This window comes from Monodon monoceros, unplaced genomic scaffold (genome assembly GCF_005190385.1).
Source record: "Monodon monoceros isolate NGI ecotype Baffin Bay Population unplaced genomic scaffold, NGI_Narwhal_1 Super_Scaffold_7, whole genome shotgun sequence".
Taxonomy (NCBI): domain Eukaryota; kingdom Metazoa; phylum Chordata; class Mammalia; order Artiodactyla; family Monodontidae; genus Monodon; species Monodon monoceros.
Genome location: NW_021703784.1, coordinates 60,332,404 through 60,345,463, shown reverse-complemented (window position 1 = coordinate 60,345,463; position 13,060 = coordinate 60,332,404). Strand labels below are relative to the sequence as shown.

Genomic DNA, 13,060 nt, shown 5'->3' with positions numbered 1-13,060 from the left:
CATACAAGCATTGCATACAGCATTCAGGTGTGCTGAGTGGACGTACTTCTGTAAATCGACACAGGCGCACACACCCGTTCACGTGGGCAGCAGCACTGCATGGTTCCCAGGTCTCTACCAGCAGATTAAACCGCACACGCAACAGCAAGCCAGGTGGCCCCTGTGCTCCCATACTGATTAGAAGGGCAGAACTGGGTAGGTCCCATCCTGAGAGGCACGCTGGCTTTGGAGTTAAACTTGGATTGTCTCATTTCCTAGTTGGGTAAGTGGTTTAACATTTCTGAGTCTTGGTTCATCTATAAAGCCAGGAAAACAGCATTTAGCACACGGGGCTGCAGTAGGGAGTAAATGTGGTAAGGGTTATGAACAACTTAGTCTCATGCTCAGTAGACAGTAGGTCCTCAATAAATGCCACTTCTGTTGCTGCTCTCATCCCACTCCTTCCCGTATGGATGACTAGCTAGTGCTCTGAGCATCACACCAGGCTAAGAGGGGCTTCCCTGGTGGCGCAGTGGTTAAGAGTCCGCCTGCCAATGTAGAGGACACGGGTTCGATCTCTGGTCCAGGAGGATCCCACGTGCCGCGGAGCAACTAAGACCGTGTGCCACAACTACTGAGCCTGCACTCTGGAGCCCACGAGCCATAACTACTGAAGCCCGTGCGCCACAACTGCTGAGCCCATGCGCCACAACTACTGAAGCCCGTCTGCCTACAGCCTGTGCTCTGCAACACGAGAAGCCACCACAGTGAGAAGCCTGCACACCACAATGAAGAGTGGCCCCCATTGCTGCGACTAGAGAAAGCCCGTGCGCAGCAACGAAGACCCAACTCAGCCAAAAATAAATAAAATAAAATCTATAAAAAGGAAAAAAACCAAAACAGACTAAGAAAGGGGGTGAGAACTAACTCCCAGCCAGTCAACGGCACACACAGCAAAAGCTTCTACTCTGGGCACCCTCTCCCCATATGGTAGCCCAATCGGGCCCCACCTTTACTCTGCAAGGTTACGGTATGGGCTCGTCCTATCCCGAGGTCATTTTTGAACAAGTCAAGTAATCAAATGAGCACTGGTCCTGTTGGTGGCCCTTCCACCAAACAGGCCTGTGTTCAGCTTCAGGACACACGGGCTGAGAGCCTACTCTCCATCGGCCCCATGCTCACTGCGTTCTTACATCAACCCTCACTCAATCCTCACAGGAAACCATGGGATGAAGCAGTACCCCTGCATGTCACCGGGGAGAAAACAGGAGTAGGGAAGGATTCGACTCCCAAGTCACAGAGCTATTCAGCGACCAGGCCAGGACGTGAACCCTGCCTGCTCGAAAGCCAGGGCTCCACCCAGCCTGGGCTGTCTGCTGCTGAGTTAATAGCACAGATGAGGGCTCCTCTTATGGGGAGAGGGCTCCCTGAGCCCACCTCAAGGGGTTCTGGACAAACCTTCCCTAACTTCCCCCAAATGGGCCCATGTAAAAACAAAGAGGTGGCAAAGGGGTGGGTTTCCTTACCCAAAGTCCCTACAGAGCACTGTCCCTTTGCTTGGTTTCCACCCACAGAGGACAGAGAGCTGGGTCCAGCTGTACCAAACGGCTTGCAGAGACTCGCGGCCATGGGCAGCTTTGCACAGCTAACCCAGGGCCTTGGAGCCCATGGGCTTACGATTGATGGCGACAGTGGCTTCTGAAAATATTAGCCTTGGGACTCAATCCAAATGCCTCTCATTTCTACAAGGGCCAGAATATTCTTGGAAGATATTCTCTTAACTTTTCTTGCACCTTCCACACCCATTTCTCCCCTTCTTTGTAAACAGGGTGAGAGCTGGTCTCTGTTAGGAATCCGGATGCCTGATTCTTGTCTGCGGGCCCCACAGTGGACACCAGTGATGAGATGCTATCAAGGCAGAGCCCGGGCTCTTCTTCTCTGAGGCCTGCCTCTGGGTGAAGTCATTTATTTACAACTCTACAGACCAAGTGGCTGGGCCCAATCTCCCATGTGCCCATTTTCACAGAATAGGCCAGAAATGACAGGTCCTCTCTTACGCTGAGAAAGGTATCTGTCCCTAAGCTGGGAAGTCTACAACAGCCCAGAGGCCGTGCACCTGACCACGGGGAAAAGTATGCTACTGCCATGGCCACTGAGGCTGGAGCTGTGTGGCGAGAGGTCTGGGACAAAGCCAGGCAGAGATGGGGGCTCTGCCTCCCTGCAGGTGCTGGGCCTTATTAAACCCAGGGACCCTGCCCTACTGCCGCTGTGCTGAAAGATGAAGCACACTGACGGACTGAGAAGCTTTACACAGAAAATGGAAGAACTTTCAAAAACAAGGCAGGTTTCAACTGCAGGGAATTAGGATGACAGAGGGAAAAGAGCATGAGTTTTGGAATGACACAGATCCAGATCAGAACCTCACCTTGGCCACTCTGAGCCTCAGTTTCCTCATCTGTAAACAGTTAAGAAAATTCTCACATTTATGCAATAGAATATTATATAGACATCACCATCATGTTCGGAGTTTTCTTTTAAGAGCATGGTATAAAATTGTGTATAAATTATCAACATCAAAATTAAGAGAGAGAGAGACCCCAAAAAGAGAAATGCCTGGAAGGAAATATTAATAGTGGTAGCTCCTGGGCAGTATACGAATGATTTTTATTCTTTTAAGTTTTTGTGGTTTAAAATTATCTATAACGGTTATTATTGTTTTTAGAATCATTTAAAGGTATAGAAAAAATAAAACTCAAAGTACAAACTAGATGTTAAGAAAACTCTAAGAAGTAAAGATGAAGATGCCTACAGGACCATCTGGTAACACCTGTGGGTGGCGCTGCAGAGCTCTCAGTGGAAAGGCAGGCGTGCACCCACCCACCAGAGGGAGCCTGGCCAGCTCCTCAGGCGGAAAAACTGCTTCAGGCTTTTAAAGCTTCCCGCCCCCAACCCCCGAGCGTCCCTCCTCTGCCTGCATGGAAGTCTAACTGTATATGTGAAATTGCCTAATGCTTAAGTGACAGCTAATTCGACGTTTTAAAATACAACGTTCTGGCCAAAACAATAAATGTGTGGGCTGAATCCATTCCAACTGTTAGAGGAAATGAAGGAGGAAACTATTAGGGAAAACAAAGGAGGGAGGGATAAAATTTATTTCACGAAAGAATGTATCGCGGGTGTCCTTTAAATAGCAAGCTCCCCAGTTCAATAGAAACATGATTTGGTTACAAAAATATTACAAGTATATATTTTTAGGAATTGCTAAAAATAAAAGCATACCTCTTTTTAGAAACTGATTATTAGAGGGGCTGCTAAATTTAAAATGATGCAGCCAAGACAATGTTGGCATTCATCTGCCCTAGGACTCATCACTCAATCGTAGAGGCCCTGCTTGGCCCAGTGTCAGCCTGGGGCGGGGGGGGGGGGGGGGTGCCATGGGACACAGAGAGAGGAAGGAGACTTGGCGACCTCAGCAGCTCATAATCTCATGGGCTTTCCCCAGGAAAAGAGCCCTCCTGGATTAAATCTGTCTGCTCGCACAATCTGGGCACTGTTGCGTGTACACACAGTGGGATCAATTCCCATTCCTCAGCCTTAGGCTACGGCACACCCCAGACCCTCCCCACTGGGCCTCAAAGCCTCTCCATAAACATCAGAACCGCCTTTTACCTTGGTGGCCTTCAGTTTCCATTCATACTGGTTCCGTTCATTTTCCAACTCTTCCACCTTGATTTTGAGGTGCCGGAGCTCCTGCAGTAACTCCTAGGGGGGTGAGGAAGAAAGACAGAGTTCTGATGGTTAAAGAACAGGATGCTCCTGGGATCTACAACCCTGGGTAAGCACATGCACAGTGGATACCAAGGCAGGAGCGACCGCGTCAGGTTCCACGCTGTGGCTGGCTCCAGTCTTTAAACACGGTCCTCGTTTCAGGAAAGGCTATGTGCCCGTTACAAAACAAAGGCCAGGGAGTTCCAGACAAAAGGAAGAGAAAACTTTCTTCTTTGCAGAACTTGTTCTCCCTGCTCCTTTCTGACATCTGTGTTCCCTGCAGGGTGTGCCCAAATCATGCACGTATGTGTAGGGGGAAGGACAGGTAGGAGTTGGGAGCAAGAGAAACAGAGATGCAGAAATGAGGCAGCCTGTTACAGACAAAGTAGCAGGAAGCAGGCAATAGGGAGCATCTGTCTGTGCTGGGGGTCGAGGAACCCAGGGGAGGAGGCCGGTGTTCCTGCAAGGCTTCACAGAGGAAGTGACAGCCAGGAGGATAGAAACAAAACGCTAAAAGGACAAATGCTAAGTGTGAAATGCAGAAGAGGGTCTGGCTGTTCCAGTTCAGAGGAGGGGTTGGCTTGAAGAAAGGAGGGAGGGAGGCGGCGTCCAGGGAGAGGGCAGACAGCCTGCTGGGCTGGAGCACAGGATGGGCAGCATTCAGTGGGAAACGGTGGGGCCTTACTGTAAAGGCTTTGGGATGAGAATATGAGGCGATCTGATGCCATTCTTTAGAAAGTAGGGAGCCTCTGAAGGTTGCTGAGTGGGGAAGTGACATTTAAACAACTTGCCGGTGGTGGAGCTGGAAATCAGGGCTGTATCTTCTGACCCCAGGGCCCCTGCTTTCTAAAGCACCCCTTTTAGTAAAGACACCGCTGAGCACCCTTATCCCAAACCTAGGTTCCTTTAATGGACAAATGGTCCTGCTGACTGGTTTCTATCAGAAAAATTAGCATAAAAGCGATTACTTCCATGGACTTTCTGAACTCCAGATTCACATAACAAACTTCCCACAACATCTCCACATGGATGGCACAGAGGCATCTTACGACTGTCATGACCCAAGTGTAACCCTTAATTCCCCCTCACAGACATCCCTGTCTCACTAAATGGCGTCTCCATCCTGTGCCAGAAACCTGGGCTCCATCCTTGGCACCTCCTTCTGTCTCCCCCCGCTACATACGTAACTCATCCCCAAGCCTTCTAAAATCTACCTTCAAGGAAATCACCTGAATCTCTCTTTTATCTCAACTCTACCATCACTAGCAGTTACTGCTGAGAGCCTGGACAGCCTCTCCACTGGTTGGTCTTCTGTCATCTTGCCCTTCTTGAAGCCATCGACCCCCATGGCATCCAGGGGAACAATACAATTAAAGCACAAATCTGATCCTGGCCCTTCCCTGCTCCTCAAAGCTCATGAACTTTAACCCACGACCAGTACAGCCCGGCCTAACCCAGCACCCTGCCTGCCTCTTGTACTACTGTCTCTCCCCAGTTATGCTCCAGCCATGCTGGATACTTTTTAGTTCCTCTTTCTGACTTGGGCCCTCACACATGCCTCTCCCTCCCTCTGTCTGGAACTTTCTGCCGGGTTAACCCCTGCCCATCCTTCAGGCCACCATGAGCAAAGCTATTCCAACCTCTAAGCTATTTGTTGCCCATCGTGGGCTATAAACACTGGTGCAGAGTGTAACTTCTTTTACAAGTCTTTCTGGGGTAACCCACTCACCATGGGGCACGCCCAGCACCCCTCTCAGAGCTTCCCTTTCCAAATCTACACCTACATCTTGACTCTCAATTTTTTCCCCACGGAGGCCCCCTCCCCTCATGCCCAAGTCTGGGTGGAGATTTCCAACATGTCCCATAGTTGAGGATGGATCATGACAACTTCCTACAGACATGGCTACTACGCCCTTGACTTTCCCTTGGGCTTCCAAGTCCTCTTCGAGAGCGGGCCTTGGAAGCACAGGCTCATCTCTGTGCAGCTGCCATCACAAAGGACCTGGTGACACCAGCGCAAGGGGCCAGGTCCAGAATCCCAGGCAGATACACCCCATAGGGCCCACAGGTCATGAAATCCCTCGAACGTGACTACACGGGAGAACTTTTCCCGGAAATCCAGATGATGAGAATTGTCACAGCATATGGACCCTTGTGTTCTGTTTTCTCACTGGGGATAAACCTCTTTAAAAATAAACTTGAGAGGATTATTTTATGATGCTATTTTTTTCTTAAATTAAAAAAAAAAAATCATGGGAGCTGAAACTTCATTTAATCTCCCAGCCCAGGAGGGAGAATCAGTGTCTGAGTCGTACCTGGGAAGGGGACCCGAAGCTTGCTTTTACACCAACGCCCCGTCACTCAGGGCACCTGACACACCTCATTCCCAGCCCTGAGAGAGATGAGTACCGCCACCGGTCAGAGGGTTGGCCTCGCCAGCTCAGACCCCGTTCAGTGAGGGTCACGGAGCTCAGCTCACATCCCAAGAGGAACAAGTCCCAAGCTCTGCCCAGAGGTGACCATGGATCCATGTTAAGCCAGCGCACGCTGTTCCAGGTAGGAGAAGCCCCAGCCCCTCCGCCAGTGAGATGCCACACACACGCATGCTCCGATATACTTAAGTGTGGTTCCTACAGGTGACCCCTCCCAACGGGCACACTCCTGGCCGCAGGGCTGGGGCCGGGCCGCACCGTCGTCGGCTGCCACCTCCTCAGGGTGGTCCCTACTGAGTGAGAGGCGCTCTTGAATCTGCCTGTGGATGTCCAGCTGCAGCCTACACACCTGCTGCTGCAGCTCACCGATCACGTTCAGAACCGACTGTAGGAAGGAAGAGAGGAGAAGAAAAGCACGCAGGGTCAGTCAGCGCTCAGATGTGGAACTCCTTAGGAGAGCAGAACAGAAGGACGGACGTGTACGGCAGGGGGCACACAGCGGTCGCTGTCCGTGACCATATGCTCTCTTCACAGGGACCAAAAGACGTGGCATTTTCCCTGACCTGCCCCATCCGTGGGCCTGTCTGCAGTATGGCCTTCGTGCCATACTGGGGGCCATCCTTGCATGACAGTGTCTGAGGCGCAGAGTCTAGCAAGAGCGGAGATGGGATCACATACAGACGCACCCCTTCTGCACTCGCCAACGCCCTCCCCAAACGTGCCAACACCCGTGCACAGGGGGCGTACGGCGCACAACGCGCGTGCACGCTACTACATCCCCCACCCTAAACGCTCCTCACGCCCGACGCCAGACCCGACTCCTCTGTAGCCTCAAGAACATTTTGACCTTTTATGGCAACTTTGGAAAATAACTGCAACCCTTGGAATTCATACCTACTCAGTTCTGAATCCCTTGCGCTAGCAGCTCTGCTGGGCTTTCCTTTGTCTACTCCACAGGCATCTAGCATCACTCCGCAGAGACCCAAGGCCACAGTAAGCAATGGCGCTCGCAGGTGAGTGAGGAGAAACACGCAAACAGCAATCACGACAGGCTGTGAGTGCTACACCAATAAGACTATGGGGCTTCCCGGGAGCGGTGAGTGACTAACTCCGCCTGGGTCGAGACAAAGAGATGGGACGAGCCTAAGTGATGTGAAGTAGGTGCATTCTAGACACCTTGCCTGTGTGGGGAAGTAAAGCGGACGAGGAGTCATGGGCCTGGCTGGCAGGGTGGAGGATGGTGGCACTCATGGCAACAAGAAACCCAAGAGCCTGGGGAAGACTGTGGGTAGCTGATGGGGCCGGGGCAGGGGCATGGAGTTAAGGAGACAGTTGGCAATAGAGCCCAACAGAGCCGTGGGTGGGTGGGTGGGTGGGTGGCAGCCAATTAAAGTGTTCAGCCCCTCTCTGCCCACCTTTACTGACATTCTGAGCACTGGCACCTGGTACTGGGAGGTCTTCCCCCTGGCACCATGAGAACTGTCCAGGCATGCTAGAAAGAGGTTTTCCATCCCCAATAGAAACAGTGTTTCCTAAAAGAAGAATGTAGAAGGAAATGTAGAAGGAAAACTGAGGGTCCGGATGGCAGCTTGGGTCTGAGAGGGCACTGCTAGGGCCCCTACGCCAGCCTGCTCTCCCTCCAGCGATGCCACTTGAACTGGGAGAGCTGCAGACGTAGGCATCGCTGTCATAAGCGGGCTCCTGGCCTCCCAGCCACTCTCTCCTGGAGCTAGCTCACCTGAGTTAGCCCAGAGACAGCCCCACGTTGTCTTCCCCCAGAGTCAGTCGTCAGAGGGTTGGCTTCACCTGCTCATCTGACTTTGGTTAACACCTCACATGGTGCCCTGGCACACGGAGGCCTTTGACAAATGTGAGTTCACTTTCCCCACTGCTTCTCCTTTTGCCACCAAGTGTCTGATCCATAAGAAATGAAGGAGAGAAACCGGGAGAGCAACAGAAAACACCTCAAGGTCATGCAACACAGTTAAGGCCCATGTGACATTGATCGCGGACAACAAAAGCCCAGTGGCTCTGCACCCTCCAGCATGCTTCACTTACTGGCCACTCTCCCAGAACCTTTAGTCTCTCCTGGTCACTGGCCCTGCCGGTCTTCACACCTGCTCTTCTCTTATGTAAGTTTCAAGAACGTCACGGCCCTCACTCTTCTCCTGTTCCCTTCATTGTTGTCTCTCTCAAGTGAGGGGTCTAGGCCCGCTGGCCCTGATTTTCATCACCTCATCCCACCCCCACTCTCCAGGCAGATGAGCTCGAGCTCTATCTCCAGCACACAAGGGGTCAGCACCCTCCTCGCGGTCAGATCCACACACGCATCCTCTGCCCTCAAGCTGCGTGGCTCCCTCGTTTTACTCCTTACCTTCGGCAGCTCTGCACTACTCAGGTTCTCCTGGCCTCTCTTTTACTCTTTTCCTGCCAACTTATGGATTGCTCCAGTCTGTGTAGGTCTTCATGAATCCCAATGTCAACTCATCCATTTAGTTTTCCTTTGGCTTCCTGTCATCACAACTTGAAGGCCTTCTATATCAGCAGCTAAATTATGGACTAAAAATGCACACGAGGCAGGAGGACTAAAGGCAGATGACATGACCCTCTGCAAAAAAAATCTTCCTAGAGGTAGTCTTAAGGTATTATTCATTATCACTTGGGTACCGATATGCCTATTTTAGCATTCATCCTATATTCCTCTATCTTATCCACAAGACTACCCCAAGCAATGTTTTCGCAGTGCCTCACTGAAGTGAGCATTTACCCAGCCTACCACTACAAGATGCACTTCTGGCCAAACCAATGAGGCCAATTAGACGTAACTTACTCTTAATGGACACAGATCCCTACTTTGTCTTCTCACAAACCATCATAGGGTTGACGTCAAACTCAACAGACTGAATTTTACAGAACCCTTCTAACTTTCTTTACCATTTTGAAAAAAGAGGAGGAGGAGGAGGAGGAGGAGAAGAAAATGGTTACTTCCAGTTTTTCAGCAACTCACTTGATTTCTCCGATTCCTTAAAATTCACTTATAAACAAGCAGCCTGGGGACTGCTGTCCTAAGTTCTGTGCACCTGTCAGAGGCATCAGTGGAACCAAGCCCATTCTTTCTTTGATCTTCTTATTGAGAACATAACTTTAAAGGAAAATCTTCCCATTGTCCTCAGAACTGTCCCTTTCGGTGGGGTTTGGTCTTCCTGATGCCGTTCATGCAGGTGCACTTTTCTCTGTCCTTTCTACCTTTTGTACAAGCCCCTTTGAAAACTGGTTCCTCTCAAGGTACCTCTACCTCTTCCTTTTTACTGGTATATTACTTGTGAGGTTACACAGTCAGAAATAAGTATATTTTTATGTAGTTCAATATCCTTGAGTCATCGATTCTATTTCTGAACTTTCAAAGGTATGATTTCCAAGGTCCACAGTGCATGTCTGGCTATGCCGCGTTCTCCCCTCCCTGCCTGTCATGAACTCTCAAAATAACAATGGCCATTCTCTCAAGAGACCCATCACTTTCACTTCATAAACTAGTTTCTAGCTTTGCTTCAGCATTAGAGCCAGAGTGGCAGTTTGCCTGGTTTCTTTATCTACATTCAGGGCAGAAACTATAAATGGGGGGGGTGGAAGGTAAAAACAAAAACCAACCCTTCAATATCTAGGTGTTGGGTAGGAGTTTGTTTGTTTATTTATTTATTTATTTAGGCTGTGTTGGGTCTTCGTTTCTGTGCGAGGGCTTTCCCTAGTTGCGGCAAGCGGGGGCCACTCTTCATCGTGGTGTGCGGGCCTCTTATTATCGCGGCCTCTCCCGTTGTGGAGCACAGGCTCTGGACGCACAGGCTCAGTGGCCATGGCTCATGGGCCTAGTTGCTCCACGGCATGTGGGATCCCCCCGGACCGGGGCACGAACCCGTGTCGCCTGCATCGGCAGGTGGACTCTCAACCACTGCGCCACCAGGGAATTCCCCCTCTCCTCTCTTAATAGGTCTTTTCTCTCCCATAGGGCAGAGGCTTTTGTAGTGGTATTTTCAATCTTGGGTCCCACATCATAAAGTCCAGGTGACATTTATGAGGTTCTAATCCCTGTTCTGTAATCTCAACTCACTTTATTACTCTTGCTTTGCCAACAGTCAAAGTTTTTGTTTCGGGGCTTCCCTGGTGGCGCAGTGGTTGAGAGTCCGCCTGCCAATGCAGGGGACGCGGGTTCGTGCCCCGGTCCGGGAATATCCCACATGCCACAGAGCGGCTGGGCCCGTGAGCCATGGCCGCTGAGCCTGCACGTCCAGAGCCTGTGCTCCACAACGGGAGAGGCCACAACAGTGAGAGGCCCGTATACCGCAAAAAAAAAAAAAAAGTTTTTGTTTGTTTGTTTGTTTTATGGTTCTTTTCTATGTGAAACTAACTACTGGCCACTTCCCATAATCATAGTCTTTCCCACCCCATCCTACCTGTTAAACTTGTTCACAACTTTACTTAGTTGTTTCTCTCCCGCTTCCTTCATGCTCAGTTTAATACTGTCCTGGCACGCTGACACAGCAGGTGGGAATACCACCTCCACATCTGTCAAAATGTCAAGTGTGTTGTACCCTTTGACCCTTCCATTCCACTTCAATATCCTCACACATTTACAAATTTATTCACAATAGCATTATTTGTAAGGGCAAACACTTGGAAACAACTTAAATGTCCACCCAAGAGAGAACTGGTTAAATAAATGAGGGCATATTCAGAGCATAAAATAATATATAAACATAAACATGAATGAGAAAGTTTTTTTAATGTACTTGATATGAAACAAGCTCTATGACTGCTCAATTAAAAAAAAGAAAGGTCTAGAATAATGTGTATCTGTGCAAATATGAGGGAAAGAATTTATCCATATAAATTTGCTTGTCCATGCATAAGATAACTCTGAAGGATACAAAACAAACTGACAACATTGGTGTCTGACTGCTGGCTGGGGAAGGAGAGGTTTTGCTGCATATACCTTTTTGAACTCTTAATTTCTGAATTGTTGGAGTGTATTTCCTATACAAAGAAAAATGAGTAAACAAAATAAAGACAAGAATAATAAAACTCTAAGTTAGGCCAGCTGTTCTCTGAGCAAACACAATCTTCCCAGCCTTTGCTCTGTACTCCAGGTTCATCATTCCCATTGCAACAGTTCAGAAATCAGAATCCCTCCCTTCCAAGGTCCCACCCATAGGAAGAAAGGAAGCAGGACACCTGTGCTGTAAGACATTCCATTTTCTGCCAGCAAATCCTAGAGCTCGTTTCCAGTTCTCTTCAGGCTTATGTATATCCCTGATCAATTGGGCTGACTTCATTTCCAAGCACATGCTGGATCCCTGTTCCCCTCTAGAAAGGCTGCTCTGCTACTACACGCAGAACCCTTTGGATCTCACAAAGGGATCCAGCTGCAGGCCTCCCTGCATCCCCAGTGCTTAGGGAAGCCAGATGCCCTTCTCCAAGGAAGATCTCTCCAAGGGACATGCCTTTGATAGGTGGGCCACCCCGAGGTTTTCCTTTGCCTCTGGATCTCTTTCTTTCATGTGCCATCCTCCTAACTGTGGTATTTACTTTCCATGTTGGTCACTTTTCCTGCAGTCCTGCTTTTCAGGAGTGAACCCAATTGGTCCAATCTTGGGTCTCCTGAAATGGTCCAGAACCACTGCGAAAGGCTCAGGAGAAAAGGTACAGTAAACAGGAAATCCAGTATTCACCCACGTCTCATAAGGGTCACCACGGACTCCTGAGCGAGGCTGGCTATCAGGATTGTCTCCATTTAACAAGAAACTTACACCTCAAAGTCCTTGGGTTTAGACAAACATTTGTAATCACTTCCACAGCTGACTACAGGGCGGCAGGATACCTGCTTAGGATAAAGCCTGAGCTACACAGAGAAAGTTTATTTCAGATCTGGCTACCTCAGAAAAGTCCTGCCTCTTTTAAACCACAAGCAATCAGGCTTTAGGCTAAGCACATTCACTGGAAAAACAGCAGCAGTGTAGGATGGGAAGCAACATTCCCTTTATTCATACAACTACAACCTTGATGACCCCAGCCAGCCAAACATCTCCCTCAAAATAAGCAGCTCCACCACGCACATGACAGCAGTGCAGCTAGCTTCAGCAGCCCTCTCCATGGTTGTAAGCCTAGGGTGCTCCAGATAGTCACAAACAGTGGTAGAGAGTCTGAGCATACCAGTAAAGATTATGTTTAATGACAAGAAAGAGAATGTTGCTTCAGGTCATATGGCCGTTGTTCCCTGATTATCGCAAGTTTGAACAGCCTGAAAAACTCCTCCACGTGGAAACCTAATGTTTGTACTAGCAACTGGGAAGGGCTATCGGGTAGGACTGAGGCCAGCAGCTCAGGGTCTATGGTGCCTCATGCACGAATAGTCTAATGGAAAACAAAAGCAAAAATTCAGATTGAAAAATAATCCTTCAGAAAAGAAAAAATAAAGCAAACAGTAGAATGACTGCCTTAGCTGTGCTTGGCCCAGAAGTGGGAGCTCCCCTTCCTTCCCTAGAAAGGAACTGAGCTGCTCCAGCTCGGTACTAACTCAGCATTCTGCCACCATGGACTGACTCTCACGCCCACACACACCCATGTGTGGGCCCATGTCCCCTACAGTGACTGGTTCAGAACCAGGCACGTGACCCAAATTGGCCCACTGATATGCAATCCTGGGGTTTTGCTGGAATCTTTGAGAAAGAGAGAATCTCTCTCTCTGCAGAGGTTGCCAGGCTAGTAGGATCTAAAGCTGCTGATGGCCATCTTTGTCACCACATACAGAGAGCCTTCCTGAGAACAAGGCTACAACAGAACCAAATGAGACACTAAGCCTAATTTCTAACAACACGGTAAAGCCGGCT

At 49.5% G+C, this 13,060-nt stretch overlaps 1 protein-coding gene across 8 annotated transcripts in view; it reads right to left on the bottom strand.

The window, feature by feature from the left end:
• Positions 1 to 13,060, bottom strand: part of PPFIBP2 (PPFIA binding protein 2) — a 142,821-nt gene that overhangs the window by 28,734 nt on the left and 101,027 nt on the right. For all 8 annotated transcript variants that reach the window (XM_029207209.1, XM_029207213.1, XM_029207206.1 and 5 more), the window contains one exon: positions 3,649 to 3,741. In XM_029207209.1, the coding sequence (XP_029063042.1) occupies positions 3,649 to 3,741 (93 nt within the window). The remainder of the gene's footprint in view (positions 1 to 3,648; positions 3,742 to 13,060) is intronic.